This window comes from Platichthys flesus, chromosome 4, assembly GCF_949316205.1.
Source record: "Platichthys flesus chromosome 4, fPlaFle2.1, whole genome shotgun sequence".
Lineage (NCBI taxonomy): Eukaryota > Metazoa > Chordata > Actinopteri > Pleuronectiformes > Pleuronectidae > Platichthys > Platichthys flesus.
Window position 1 is genome coordinate 2687992 of NC_084948.1, and position 15700 is coordinate 2703691.

Consider the following 15700-nt stretch of genomic DNA (forward strand, 5'->3'; position numbering starts at 1 on the left):
TTCAGTGGTATGTAATGAAATGAGATAAACAATAAAACACTTGTGTGGTGGGTTTCTTACCAGGCAAACTTTGTTTTCATAGTTGTAGTGAGAATGGAAACAAGAGCTCAACTGTTCTTAAAGGAAAAATAAATTTGACTCTGATTACTTTATTATTTGGTGTTTATTTAGGGGAACCAAGACGTCAATGTGTTGAGATCCACAGGAGGGCAGTATTGTACAGTGTTTAGAAACATGCAGTGGCTACTGATGATATGTTTGATGCTACTGGATGTCTCTCTGGTGTGGCTGCATGAGGTAAATTGTTTCAAGATGACACGCAAACCCCAAATGTATTGTTGTTATGAAGACGATCACTTTAATTTGTTTCAGACAAATCAATAATGAAAAGCTTTCTACATTACATTTGTCTTGTGTACTAAATCAAGTGGCCTTTCCATGTAAAAACTTAGATAAATATGGGTTAATAGACCGGTAACACGGTTAATATAATATTACAGTTTATTAAATTATTCATGACTGAATAATGTTGTGACTTGTGTGAACGCACAAGATAAAACATGATGAGACTAATCTGAAGATAGATAAATATTCATGTCTAAATAAAACAAACCGTGACAGCACACAAATGGCGACAGAACAATGGATGACATCTGGGATTTCAAACCATATTATTCTAATGATCCAACCTATTAAGTTTAAAGATTAGTCATGCATATTCTGTATAAACACAACGCTGCCAGCCACATTTTTTTCCCATAAAAATTTCTTCTGAATATTGTAGCCCATCATACCTTAATCTCCCTTTTTTTTATAATTCCTCTTATGATGAATAAAGTATTTATTCTGATGTGATGAGTGCACACCTCAAAAGCAGTAATGTATTTAATTTGACTACTTATGTATGCAAAGTTTCCTTCATCCTCTATCATTGAAGTTCATGTCTGATGCAATTTCCAATGTCCAAACAAGGAGCAGATATAATAATGCAATCATAGAGGAAAGAATAAGACCATAGTTGTAAGTTTATATAAGGGATAATGGAATGAAATGGAATAATGCCTACACAGCAGTCATGCAAAAACTAAGTTAATGTACTACTATAAAAGTGAATGATTGCAACCATGGATTTAAAGCTAGCTCACTGGATCCTAACATGACTTCTTGACTTCTTTATTACTAAATAACAATATTGGAAAATATCAAACTAATTGGATGTTTCTCATTTCTCACAAACCAATGCTAACAAGCTGGCCATCATTGGTCTGTTAAAGACTATCTAGCTAATTATTCAGACAAGTTAGCCAGCCACGACAATGCAGCTACATGATATAACTTATCAATCGATTGCATTATGATTGCAACCTGGCTGTCACAATGTTTCCGGTAGCTAACTGTGTGGGTGGTTCAAATGGCTGGGATTGGCTGGATGGCCAGCCAATCTTCTTCTTCTTCTTCTTCTTCTTCTTCTTCTTCTTCTTCTTCTTCCACTTTTTTGCAACACGATCGACACTTGCTCATTCTTTATCTGTGTTTTAAATTTTTCGAATTAATGCCTACAAACTATCAATTGTTACTGTCAGACACATCTGTCATCACCATTAGACTCACTCTATCCGTTGCACTGTAGGTGAAACGCTGCTGACGTAAAAGATTTACAGATCATGATAAAAGTGTGGAGCTGCATGTTGCACACAACACATATCTGGCCATGGTATGCTTCATATTTCCCTTTACGTTGGCAACAGTATCAGCCCTCAGCAATATAAACCATCCAGGATGCTGTAGCCAGGTGTGCTATGGGGATACTCTGGTATTTTTTGAGATATCCCCAAGGGAACAGTACATCCTGTGTTTTATCGGCTTGTGTCGGAGTGACGGACTGCTACTGGAAGCCGTCTACCTTCACACAACTCAGCTTCATAGGTTTGAACCGCAGACACACGGCAGGTAGATCCTGTGCAAACTGGGCCAGTTTGGCTGCTTTTCAAGGTTTCATGAAATTAGCTTGTGTTTGGGAAAGAGAGTATGAGTGTGTGTTTGTGTGTGCGTGTGTCAGTTGTACGTTAATTGGCATCAGAGCTTTTATTCGTGGTCAGAGTGTTGCACCTTGAACCATGTTTTGATAGATGTATTTATGTCATCTGGCACTAGTGAATATTCTTGTCTCCTCCTGGCTAGCACATAATGATATAGTCACTTACTTAAGTGCATTCATTGATCTTTTATGAGTTTTCCATGTTTTTCACCATCTTCTACCTTTTTAAAATACACAAAAACGTTTTCTTTTGTTCTGTCTTTAGACCCTTCATATGATGCTGTACGGCGGACAGGATGGTCAAACAACATGCACAGCGGCAAAGGTGAGAAAATACACAAATCATCAACAGAAAAGATCCCCATTTTTTATTGGATGATACGGGTACAGTCGCTTTACATGGAGAGAGAGAGAGAGAGTGATCACCTGATGTGGTGAGCTTTATCATGTGATATGTTGTGCAGGTAAAAACACCCAGGTTGTGGGAAATAGTGTGTAACACAAGTCTGTGTCACATCAGTGGAAATTCAAGCATTCACACAGTGGGTCAGACTCCTGGAGATTACAAACTGTGTTGTCAGAACCTGAGCACACATTCAGAAGAAGTCAGCTCAGCCATCAGTTACTGCCTTATCTAATTTGGACCTCTGCTGACTTGCCATCACAACGTGTAACTTGGTTATCTGTAGAACCCTGCTGATGTTTCTTTATGTCGCTCTCTGACTGTGTTTCCTGACTGTTTCGCTCCCTGTAGGCTCACCAGTGGTTACTCAGAATGTGACCAAGTCCACTGAGCAGCCCAGACCTCAGCCAGGTAACTTACCTGCGACTCTGTTTGTCTTAAGCACAGACTTTTCAACTATTTGATTTACTACGTGCAAGTTTTCATAATAATATGGATTATCAACAAATCTCTCCTTTTGCTCACAGATCCTTACCAGATTCTGGGTCCCACCAGCAGTCGCCTTGCAAATCCAGGTAAGAGTTTGTGCAAGTCCAAGTCTTTATAAAGCAGCTGTTCTAAATATAGGCAGATGTTGCTTATGCAGGACTCTGATGCATGCGTCGGAGGCTTTAACTGAAATGCTGCTATTCCCTTTGAATGGCGTTGCCAAACTGCTTTTTGGTTGTGTGCATCATCTTGCATCCCGTGGGAAATTTAAATTAATGGACAATAAATAAGGCTGGATCTCCCTCTGACCTCTGTTTGCTTTTGTGTCCACCATCAGGTTCAGGTCAAATCCAACTGTGGCAATTCCTCCTGGAGCTCCTGTCCGACAGTGCTAACGCTGGCTGCATCACCTGGGAGGGCACTAACGGCGAGTTCAAGATGACGGACCCTGATGAGGTGGCACGACGCTGGGGCGAGCGCAAGAGCAAGCCCAATATGAACTACGACAAGCTGAGCCGTGCTCTACGCTACTACTACGACAAAAATATCATGACCAAGGTGCACGGCAAGCGCTATGCATACAAGTTCGACTTCCATGGTATTGCTCAAGCGCTGCAGCCACATCCAACTGAGTCCTCCATGTACAAGTATCCCTCGGACCTGGCCTATGTGCCTTCCTACCATGCCCACCAGCAGAAGGTCAACTTCGTATCCCCACACCCTCCATCCATGCCCGTCACCTCCTCCAACTTCTTTGGACCAACTGCTCCGTACTGGAGCTCACCAACTGCAGGCATCTACCCCAACCCAAATGTCCCCCGCCACCCTAACACCCATGTGCCTTCCCACCTGGGCAGTTACTATTAAAGGACCCCTTTCTGTCCATCCACGATCCTCTAAAAACCTCCCCTCTCCCCACAACAGAGTCCACAATTGCTGACCTGCACTCCCAGTTATGCCTAACCGATGAAGACTGAATTGATAGAAGCATTTGACCTCTGACGGAAATAAAGGATGATTCAATTGAAGTTTTATACATATAAAAGTTTTATACATATATTGAATTTATAAACAACTGGATGCTATGCTCCAAAATGGAATACTACTTAACTTTACAAGACTAGCAACTGTTTTAGTCTGTTTTAGTTTCCTGTGCCTTCCTGTTTCCCATCCTTCTGAAAGCTGCACTGACAGCTGTCCTTCCCAAAAAACCTTGCCAAACCAAAGCCAGAAGACAGGAGAAACAACCTGAGTCCGTCTGCCCCCGCTCCACGCTATAGTACCAGACATGGGCCTATTATTTATAGGTCTCAATCTACAACCTCCTCAGTACATTATGCACATTACGCTTCAAGCAACTTCCAATTCCGCTCGTCTACAGCTTTGTTGGGGTTTCTTATTCCCACCGCAACTACCCTTTTGTTTCCACTAGCTCTATCTGCTCATCTGTCCATCTGCATTGTTTTATGTGTGGAGAGTCTCCTGGAATTTGCTGGATAAGGAGGAGCTCTCAAAGAGATGGACTTTTCTCAGCACTGAATGAAATTTGGCAACTGGAATATGCCATTCACAATTTAATTTATCCTCCAAACTGGAAGGCTAGAGAAGAGTTAAATGTCGCAGAGGGAAGCGCTGTATGTTTTGCTGATTTGGGTAAACTCAGTTACTTAAAATGCTTTTTTGCGTGTTGTGTGGCGATCTGTACAGTTGACTCATTTGTGTAGGGGAAGCCGAGTCAAGCTGTAATTGAAGTAATTTGCAACAATAATTCAATCCAGGTCAGATGTTTTCAGGGGCCCACACACTAGGCTACTAAATGTTTGCCATGTTGTTGCCTTTCAGCCATGCCATTTCCAGATGTTTTGTTGCTCGACCATGTCAGTATTAATGTGAATGTTTGTTAAACACGTAAAAAGGGATACCCCGCAGCAAAATCAAAATTTGTCAGATGTTTTCTTTTGTAAAAAGAGGAATGGAGAAATTAATTCCTTTTTCGATGAGAGACCACGATTCCTGCACCTGATTAATCTAAAACATGAGAAATGATTATGACAACATAGCAAAGCTCAAGACCATATGTTGATAAGTGGCTTTTTTTTATTAATTGTTTGCTTGTTTTTTTTTAATCCAAAGTACCTTACGATGCAATGAGTGCATTTACTTTTAGTCTGAGGTGGTTTCCTATGTGCCTTAATGAGACCCAAAGCCCTCACAGTCAAAGAGTGAGTGCCATGCCTTAACTGCTGTTTTATGCCATATATTTTCTATTCATTAATGATGGAACAGCACTAGCATTTAAATGTATTGTGACATTTATAAATCATTTCCATGTCTGACCACAAATCTGACAATTTTTGATTTTGAAGTGCACTCTGACTATAACGGCTGCCACGGTGTCTCCTTCCTCTTTCCTATGTAGGCCAGTCAGGACCGTGTAGGTGAGCACAGAGTAGTGGCTTTGCAGCAAGTCATGTTACAAAGACAATCAAGTCGTATTCTTTTACCAGGGCTGGATCCTAGTTCGAGAGCAGCATGTGTGTTTGAATGTTAGTTTCTCACTGATCTAGAGCCCAGCAAAATGCACATGAATCTCAAGTCTGGATTTCATCATCATCATCCTGTGACAGTATCACGTCGAAACATATCCATCTTTAGTTGTTCAAAGCTGTTCAGAGCAAAAATATTCCTTCAGAGTAACTGAGAGTGGACACTTGAAAATAAATTACTGGGACTGAGTAGTTTATCAAAGAACAAAATCAATAAAGTATGACGAGATGAAACAAAGAAATCCTCAGATTCGCAAACGCTGTGCGTTTGTCAGACCTATTTTGTATTATTTTATAAGCATCAGTCAACTAGGCATTAAAGCAACTTACTGTATAAATTATGCAGAGTTATTTTCATATGTGACACAGTATTAAAAAAAGTCAAGAGAATTAATACGAGTTGACCTCGGTCAAAAATGCAAAAACCTTTTAAGTCCATTTCTGCTAAGTAGTTTGTTAAGCATGTAAGCGTTTTTTATATCTGTACATTTGAGCAATACATTTTAACATTTTTTGTTTTCTTGTAATTGATATTGTTTCTGAAATTCGGTTGTAACATCCTTAATGCCTTTAAGTGCACAAGATATTTTCTTGTATTCCCAGAACCATAAATGCCTGCTTGAATCCTAATCCAATATCCCGGGATTTCTTTACTCTATATGCAACATGTAATTATTAAGATGGTTTCTCTCCATTTCAAATCACTTTTTTCCTGCCAAGTAGCCCTTTCCTGTACATTTAAGAATTTCAGGTATTTTATGCAAAATAATACCTTCAGTATAAATACCCACCACCAGCTTCTCCTGAAGACTTATAGCTTTAAAAGAAGAAATAAAAAGGGAACATGTAATTTGTAGCATAAAGAAGTTATTGTAATGTGCCTTTAACTTCCATGTTTCACAAGCATTATCAACAAAAAGGGATCTGTGCTACTTCGTATATGCAATGTATTTTGGATATCAAATATAAATATATATATATGTGTGTTGGTGCGTATGTTTCTGTGCGCTTGTGCGAGTGTGTCTGCGTGTGTGTTGTGTAATTTTACAATTAACCAATGTATTATTATTATTGTCATTTCTGAAATGTATGAATACCTTTTGGAAAAGGTCTTTTGTATAGGAAAATGTGACAAAATAAAATTTTACCTCTCGTTTTGTTTCTGATTGCTTGTTTGTGGCTTCACCAGAGATGAACACACATTTCTTTCCACTCATTGACTTTAAGTGAGCATTTATCTTAATTATTACACACTCCTGGCAGGTACTACCAAGCCAGGCAGTTTTAAGGTTACAGGCCAGTCTTAAAGCAGCTTTGCCATCACCAATTGGCAGTGAGCTGATTGGTTGAAGATTGGGCCGATGTATTTGTCATGCATATGAATGGTGTTTCTACCTATGCAAATTAGGACATATTCATAAGTGTGGAGCTCAAGTGCATATTAAAATTCACTTCCGAAGAAACTTGTAATACAATTTTTTTACTTTTCATGGGTACTTTCATTGTGTTAAGTTTAATTTTGATAGGAGTAAAGAAAAAAATTCCCCCATTGGGATGTATTGTTGCCTGGCCTTATTGGCACACATTGATGAGAATTAAACATATTTACTCAACTAGGATTTCTTAGGACTTTTAGTATGTTGTTCTGGACACCTCATAGAAATGATCTATGCTGAAAAAAATTATTTTACAATTAGTTTGATTTTTGGCTCCAAAATGAGTTGCTTTGCCTGGACTAATATGCAGTTAATCAGAAAGGTCAGAGTGGAGTGGCCTGAACAAAACCTGTCAAAGCTCCATGCTAGCAGACAGCATGCGCTGTTATTTAGCCATAAATGGAGAGTTCTGGACTAATGTTCAGAACATGCAGGCAGAATAATGGGCATCAAGCAATGGCTTTCATCTCACAAACACCACCACTCTGTTGTGTCTGGATCCCTGTTTGCTGTCACAACTTTGTCTTGTTTACAGATGGAAAGCCGTGATAGGGGTTGGCACCTGTCATTTTGTTGCTTTGACCTTTTTGATCACAAACCTTAAATAAAGGTCGGGTCATGTTAGGCAGCAAATAACAATTATACAGCAGAGACATGTTATCTGATTGCGAAAAAAGCCTTTATGTCAGTGTTTTCTGATAGAGCCCCTCTGGTGACTTTTGGGAGAAAATGAAAATATTGCGCGGCCACAACATAACGAGTGGAAATTAATCTGTTCCTTATTGACAAGATCTGGCGTACTTGGAACTTGGAATCCTCTTGGATGAGAGATGAAACATTTCACCTTATCACATGATGTAGCCTCTATAATGGACTTTAGTTTGATACACTGTGATGGAAACGTTTAAAATTAACAATTAATAAAACATATAGGGTCCTATCCTAGTGCGCCTGGAGCCTGACTGTTCGCATATGGTATTTTGGTGACAGGATGTGCCTTGTGAAACTGGAAATAGCAAGATATTTAGATGAGGCCTCCCTGGTGTGCACGGCAGGATAATCAACCATGTTTTATACTTTTATTCTCCCCTTTAAGTAAGTTTATCCTCACACACTAAATATTTATTTGGAATGGGAGATAGATTGTTTACAGATTTACCTTGTGATGCCTGAGGATAGGGCTCTATGTCTTTTTTGATTAATAATTGCAAACATTTTCATCACAGTGTGTCCTCCGAGTGCAGCCAGTGTGTGTCAAACTAAAGCCTGTTGCAGAGGCCACGTCGCACTCAACCAAGCTGCTTCTTCAGTTGTGTTCGCCAGGTCTTGTTATTAGGGAACACATTCATAACTTGTTGCCACAACATATTGATCTCCTTCCAGAGCGTTATTATGTCGTAGCTACACAATATTTTTGTCCCAAATTGCATTAGAGGGGCATAAAAAAGTTATTGTAATGTGCCCTTAACTTCCATGTTTCACAAGCATTATCAACTTAAAGGGATCTGTGCTACTTCGTATATGCAATGTATTTTGGATATCAAATATAAATATATATATTTGTGTTGGTGCATATGTTTCTGTGTGCTTGTGCGAGTGTGTCTGTGTGTGTGTTGTGTAATTTTACCAATGTATTATTATTATTGTCATTCCTGAAATGTATGAATACCTTTGGAAAAGGTATTTTGTATAGGAAAATGTGAAAAATTAAATGTTACCTTTCGTTTTGTTTCCAATTGCTTGTTTGTGGCTTCACCAGAGATGGACACAGCATCTCTGCATTTTCCACCAGGACCTTTGAAAAATGCATAACTATCTTGATAGTGACGATACTTTTGTCGATTGTGACGAAACTTCTTTCAACTCATTGACTTTAAGTGAGCATTTATCCTAATTATTAAACACTCTATAGTGCATAACAGATGTATTCATGTATTTAACAGTATATATATATTATGTATTTACATCTGCAGAGGATTGGAGGGATTAGAAACTTTTAGTTGAGAGAGTTTTATTGTAAGATTGCATTTGCATTAAGAAACAAGAGCATACATGTATTCCAACAAATATACATTTAATACTAACAATGAAGGGCGTTTCATCTCAATTTACATTTGTTTTATATATAAATAAATATATATATGTTCTCCACACTATCTAACATATGCTCATGAAGATAAACTAAATTGGAAAAGAGGAAGTAAGGAAACTGCAATCATTTCATAGGTGTTTTTTTTCTACATGGCATGCAGCTTTTTGCCATTACAATCCCAAGTAACATTTTGTCACTGCAAAAATAATGATAAATTGTGTTTTTACGGTAGGATCAGGTATTGAATCAACAGATCAAGGCCACAAGTTGTGAGGCTCCATATATTTTGACCTTGTATAAAATACAAAAAAGACTAAATTGATTCTTAAAGTACAGTCAGTGCTGCTTGCAGCCATGTCTCTACACATTTCCTAAGAGCTCTGTTCTTTCCCAGTGTCTTTACTTAAAAAAAAAGTACAACTACATCACACACCCCTTGTCAGCCCCTTTGTGTCTGAATAGTTAAAGCAATCTCTGATGGTTCAAGTGCGAGTGTCTCTTTGTGCATGACAGCCCACATTTACATGAACTATTGAACTACATCATCGTTGTCTTATAAGTACGACCCTCAACACTGGGCTTTCAAGTACTAGATGTATATCCAGGATTAAACATTTTCTTATTTTATTCTGCCTCTAGATACTTGGTAAACCAGATGTACAAGGTCAAAGAGCACATGTTTACTTGGAAAAAACTGTTCGCTCTTTGTTCTTGAACTGTAGCTTCACCATCTTGCATGACTTGGTTTCCCTTTAGAAAACAGGGTTTGGGTCAGGCAGACAGTGGCTGGCGTAGTTTTACAAACAAATTCCCAACAATACCTGTTCTGACAGATTCCTTATCTCACATTTAAATGATACACAATGCACTGTCTGCCATTAGGTTGCCCTGCCTGCCCGTAGCACCTGTTTGTTGAGTATTTAAGTCTTTCTCTTGAGATTTTCAATAGTCATTGTCTCTACCAATTTACAACTTCGTGACATTCGGGGGGTCATCGATATTAATCGCCTCAAAGCCCAGGTTGTCAAATCCGTCTCTGGAGTGGTGGTGATGACCCCTAATATTGTGGAAACAATAGGCACAGTGGGCAGTTGCTATGGGCTCCACTTTACAGAAGTTGGAGAAATCGACTCTGTACTTTCCCTCCTTACTTCTGGAAATGATGGGCAAGAAGTTGTAGCCCCACATGATCTCCGGAGGAATAAAGGAGGTCCGCACTTGGCAGGAGGAGCTGGTGGACTCAGCTGTGCCGTCTAAGAAGACGACCAGCTCGAAGTCTTTTAGGTGGAGTGTGTCCACCGCCATGTCGAAGAAAGGGCTGCTCTTGTCAATGATGTGGTAGAGCGTGAGGGGGCATATGAAGAAGAGGTTATCCTTCCCAGCATCCACTGTGAAGCTGATGTCCACCTGGTCCATGATGATCGTCTCCCCTTCTGGTGTGTATGTCGTTCTCAGCAGCTTGCCGTAGATCTGGCTTCCTATCATCAGGGTCTTGCGCAGGTTGGCCACTCTGATTGAGAGGCAGAGAGCACCCTTTCTTGGGCCGATTACAGCCATGTCACTGAAGGTGATGGTCTTTGCTCTCTTTTTAGGCGAAGAGATTTTGGAGAGGATGATTCCACACATAAAGCAGTTGATAATGGCTCCCACGAGAGACTGGATGATGAGAATTGCCACAGCACCGGGACAGAGAGGGGTGAGTGCGCGTCCACCATACCCGATAGTTGTCTGGGTTTCTAGGGAATAGAGGAACGCTGTGCAGAGACCTAAAACATTGTCAACACATGGAATGTGGTCCTTTGGAGGGTTTTGCCATGTCAGGTCTCCATTGTTGCGGGCAATCCAGTACCACAGCAGGCCAAAGATGAACCAGCTGAGGGTAAAAGAGGCAATGAAGAAGAGGAGAACAAAACGCCACCGGATTTCCACAAAGGTGATCCAGAAGTCAGCCATGAAGCCAAAGTGTCTGATGTTCTTGATGTTTCCATATTCAATGTTGCAGCGACCATCTTTGGTCACTAGTCTGTTCCTGCGGCACTTTCGCTCCGCTAGAGTTTCCTGGATACGTCTGTTCAAGGTTTCAAACATTTTCTCAAAGTCCACGACCTATAAGACAATAATGAAGAATAAATATGCAGAACCATATGAGTGCAAATTAGAAAACCCATCATAACATTTTTCTGCATAGTGAAATTAATATCACTTTATCAAAAGCAATCACAATCTGCACATAGCCGATTTGACTCTGCAGCTGGTGCCCCACCACTCTATGTTGGTCCTATGACCACGAGAAATCTCTTAAAAGCAAGTAATAAAACTCAGCATTTAATAATGCAGCTAAAAAATATACTTGAAAGAAATCCGCCACCACCTATCATTTAACCAGTCAGGCATTCACAGACCTTCTTAAACTGTCAGTCTTCCATAAATACTATAATTCACTGTAATCAAATAATAATGTCACAGTGACACTGATGGTCAGGCACTGAAAGGGAGGTGAAAAGAAGATGAAATGCCATTTCATACTGTGCCAAGGATGAATATGATATAATTGCTACATGCTGGCAATGTATAATAAGCAGGAGATACTGTTAAATGCTATTAAATAAAATATTGTTTGTGGTATTTAAGCATGAAGTATTAAAACCTCATTATAGGTACTATTGAACAACTGTCCTAATTCTCAAACTGTTTGTATTGCTCTCCTTCTCCAACGGTGTTACTCCTCTCTCTATGTTCATGTACAGTCTAATTTACTCTGACCTGCGGTTTGTGACAGATTCTTTAATCCTGACTGCAATGGGCGGAAAGTAAAAGACCTGAAGTCAATGAGAAAACCAAAGTTTCCAACAGCTCTAAGTAAGGCTAATTATTTTTTCCCAAAGCAACTATCTCCACTCAAGGATCACCTTTGTTTTCTGGATTTCAACAGAGCAAACGTTAGCGCTGCATTGAAACAATTTGGGAAAATAATCCCTCTACTCGCAGACATTGTAATCTCTGACTTTAGTCAGGCTCTGGGTTCTCGTAAGTCTGGAGCTTGATGGATGGTTGGCAGTATTGGCTGCACAGAGGTTTCCAAATAAGTACGGCTTCTATTCTTGCCAAGCTTTGAAACTAGCAATATGGATCGTGGCGTGCTTGTTAGAGAGTGTGAAATAGGGCAAAACGATCATTGCGGTGACTTCGTGACTTCAGTCATTTTGCCAAAACTAAATCTGATAATCACACAATGTAGCATGTGTGCAGGCTTTGATCATTTTGGAAGTGAAACCTTATAATTACTTCAGCATGTTTTCATGCTATAACAATTAATATGCTCATAGGTATTTAAATTATATGTATGACAAGTAACTCGAAACCATTATTTTGGACTGCAAAGGAGCTGTTGTTACAAATGGTCTTTAGCCGTGTGAGGAGCTCATTACCACCCAGCTTTAAATGTAAGATTCTTTCTTTTAACTTTCATCACTCTGACTCACTCAAAGCATTACTGACCCCAAGATTGACCCGATTTAAAATGGTTTGGATGTAATAAATCAAGCATGTCTAAAAATCTGTTATATCTATACTTTTTACCTTTTTTCCTTTATTTTTCTTGTATTTTTCAGGGTACTGCTTTCACTACACATGCCATTTAAATGTGATTTTACTGCTTGTCATGGATTGGCTGTATCAAATATTTTCTTCGGTAATTAAGATCCTACATTGTGGTCCAAATTACACTGTCCTATACTAATATGCTGTTTCAGGTTTAAATGTTTTAGACTGTTCTATCTTGAATGAAAAGAAGCAGCAAGAAGAATGATCTCATCTGTCCCTTCTTCACAAGACATTCATTTAACGAAGCAAATGATTCAAAAAATGTATAGAGGACTATCATATATAAGAAGAAAATGAATCAGTCCATGTATTTGCAGAAATGCAACATTAAGGAAAGATCCTTAATGGTTTGTTTCAGTCACAGAGGCAATCCTGCATACCAATGAAATCAAGCCAAGATATAATAACCATATTCTTTCAATAATGGACAGATTATAAAAAATAAACTGAAGTTCCGTAATCCAAAACTCACCTCTGCAATATGGAGTGAAAATCGATTTGATGCACTTCCAAGGGATTATGAACGGCCCTTTCTCCAGCTGTGCCTTGTCTCGTCTCGGTCTGTGTCTTTCTCCTCCTCCCTTAACAACTGACTGAAACAGGTGATAGGTGTGTCCTCTCACCTCTTGAACCGGTGTGCTTTTATACTGTCCTCGTGTCTATGTGGTGGAATCAACCAGGTGATGTCTACACCCACAGTGGACAACGAGTGACCACCCCCCCCCCTCCCCGCTAACGCATATGCGCACATACTCACATTCATACCCCCCCCCCCCCCCCACACTCTATTAAGTTGTGTTTACTCCACAGATGTCTGACACCAAGGGCCGAGCTGACCTCTACCAGCCACACTCCCACTTTATTTCATGCTGCAGACTTTTGAAGTTGTTTCTGGTTTGTGATTTTTGTTTTCATTTAAGGTTAAGTTTATCTTTCTGGTGCTCAGCTTGTGAGACATTATTTACTGTTAAAATATTGTTATTGGCACTGTTTTGGGGGAGATGCATCTCAGTGGATGCCACAGTTTGCCAAGCAAACGTCTGAGGATGTTTGCAGAGTGTGCTTCTTCTCACCTGACATTAATGTGTTGTAAAAAAAGGAGAATTTAAGTGATTTCGAATTTATAAAAGGCATGTTAGGCTTAGTAGTGTCGCTTTTTATCAAATATCAGCACTTCACAGCTCGGAACAGCACCGCATTCGACCCCGAGCAATAATTAAAAAATGATGAAGTATCAGGACCGAGCTTGATATATAGGTGATGGAGTGAGACCACAAAACTGGTGTGATTAAAAAGGAGATGCTCCAGGTCCATAGAGACAGCTCTCCAGGGCCAGACAGGAACCGAATCAGTTCATGAGCCAAGGAAGTTCTGAATGCCGTGAGGAGAAAGGTTGTGAATTGGGATGGGAGTCATTTTTCAACTCCATTGTTCCCCATGAAAGTGACAGAGAAGGCTGCAGTATTAACTTACATGCTGCAGATTGTGTACTTTTTTGACATCCACAATATGTAGTTTGTTAAAAAAATTAAGCTTTTTGTATTTATGGGTTTTCTTTTATCCAAGAGGTGTTGTGCCTGTGTGTTTAATCAACCCCCTTGTTTTCATCCCTTTCATATCAGACAATGGGCTGGCAAATAGCCACCACAGTATGCGCACTGATTGCTGGACTGGTTCATCAGCTTAAGAGCTGCAGAGGCCACGTTTGATTTACAGTATTGCAATCTGAGAAAGTTACTGCCACTCAATAATAATGTTAGAAACAACTCAATAACAGATAAGGCAAAGCTGTTTGCATACATGATAAGTAAACTACGGGAATATAGTTAAATAAATGGAACTGATCTTCAAGATCTTACAGGTGCTTGTTTCACCAAACTACAGATGGTGAGTTTTAGTGGCTCTGTGAGTGTAATGATTGTAAGAACAACACAAAACAGGTTTTTTTTTAGTTGTTGAGATATGTGCAGGCTATATATAACATTTCTGACATTTGTATGGGTTTGTATTGCATTTCTTAATAATAATTAAATTATTGTACGTCAAAAGCTATGAAATGGCTTAAATGCAATAAATCAAACTGGCAATTTCATAGGCATTGTCTGTTCAATAATTGCATTATTTAAGGAGATTACTGCACAAATCTATATTTCATGATAGTTAATATCATACAGTGCATTAGACAGTGAACTCATTTCTTATTTCTATTCACTGTTGCTCACACTCTGGTATATGTCAACAGACATGCATGTTTACCGTTGCATTTATGATAAGCTGATTAGTACACAAACACAACACCGTCACCCTGAATAGGAATACTTGTTGCAGCACTTGAGTTCCTTAGATATCTTGATGTTCTGTGGGGACAGTAAACAATGGCAATTTCTCTCCTCATCAATTGGAGCACTCTGAGGTATAGTGTTGGTTTCTGTGTCAGTTTCTGTCAATCAACTGTAGGGACAGGAGGGTGGCAGAAAATTACCTGCTAACCCTTCACTATTCATGAGGTGATACGGAGTGTAGCATTAAGATCACATGGTTATCTGTCCCTACATGTGACACCTTTCTCATTCATGTGCAATTATTTGCCAAGTCTAAAATACTGGTAATTGCATGTGAAAGTAATCTGCAATGAAATGTTTAAAACTTGCTACACTCAATACAAACAAATACAAAGGCAACACTGAGTAGATTGGTATCTGTGGGTTCAAAAGACATTTAGAGACATCCTACAGAAACTTTAAGGTTAATATCTTCATTTTTAGCCCCAGTTTTGATCACCTGAGCTCTTTTCCCAATGTCTGTAGAATCTGTTTAAGAATTAAGGAATAAAAAGATGCCCACTCACTTGCTGTGAGTTCTCTGGACAATAACTGGCTATGTTCACACACATGCTCAATTGGAGATTACTCTGATGTTATATTAGGGATCTGGCAGGTTCTCATGCACATGTACAGCTCCTCCAATCAAGTACAGGGTTGTATTGCAAAGTTAGCATTTGACAGTGAACGGCATCTCCTTTGAGGGACTAGTTTGTAGGTTTCAGTGGCTTCTAGTGTTGTCGTTGCATATGCCAACAAACACAATGTTAAA

General features: G+C 39.4%; 2 protein-coding genes across 6 annotated transcripts in view; one reads left to right on the forward strand and one right to left on the reverse strand.

Annotated features, from left to right (window-relative positions):
* fli1 (Fli-1 proto-oncogene, ETS transcription factor) overlaps positions 1-6629 on the forward strand; it is a 30413-nt gene extending 23784 nt beyond the window's left edge. For all 5 annotated transcript variants that reach the window (XM_062385863.1, XM_062385862.1, XM_062385864.1 and 2 more), the window contains 4 exons: positions 2304-2363; positions 2793-2852; positions 2969-3016; positions 3268-6629. In XM_062385863.1, coding sequence (XP_062241847.1) covers positions 2304-2363; positions 2793-2852; positions 2969-3016; positions 3268-3797 — 698 coding nt within the window. In that variant the 3' untranslated portion in view covers positions 3798-6629. The remainder of the gene's footprint in view (positions 1-2303; positions 2364-2792; positions 2853-2968; positions 3017-3267) is intronic.
* A 2313-nt stretch (positions 6630-8942) lies between these two features.
* Positions 8943-13188, reverse strand: kcnj1a.1 (potassium inwardly rectifying channel subfamily J member 1a, tandem duplicate 1). The gene is made up of 2 exons (XM_062386191.1): positions 13080-13188; positions 8943-11110 (listed from the first exon to the last, which is right to left on the reverse strand). The coding sequence occupies exon 2, from the start codon at positions 11090-11092 to the stop codon at positions 9971-9973; it is 1122 nt and encodes a 373-aa protein (XP_062242175.1). The 5' UTR covers positions 11093-11110; positions 13080-13188; the 3' UTR covers positions 8943-9970.
* Between the last annotated feature and the right edge of the window lie 2512 nt (positions 13189-15700).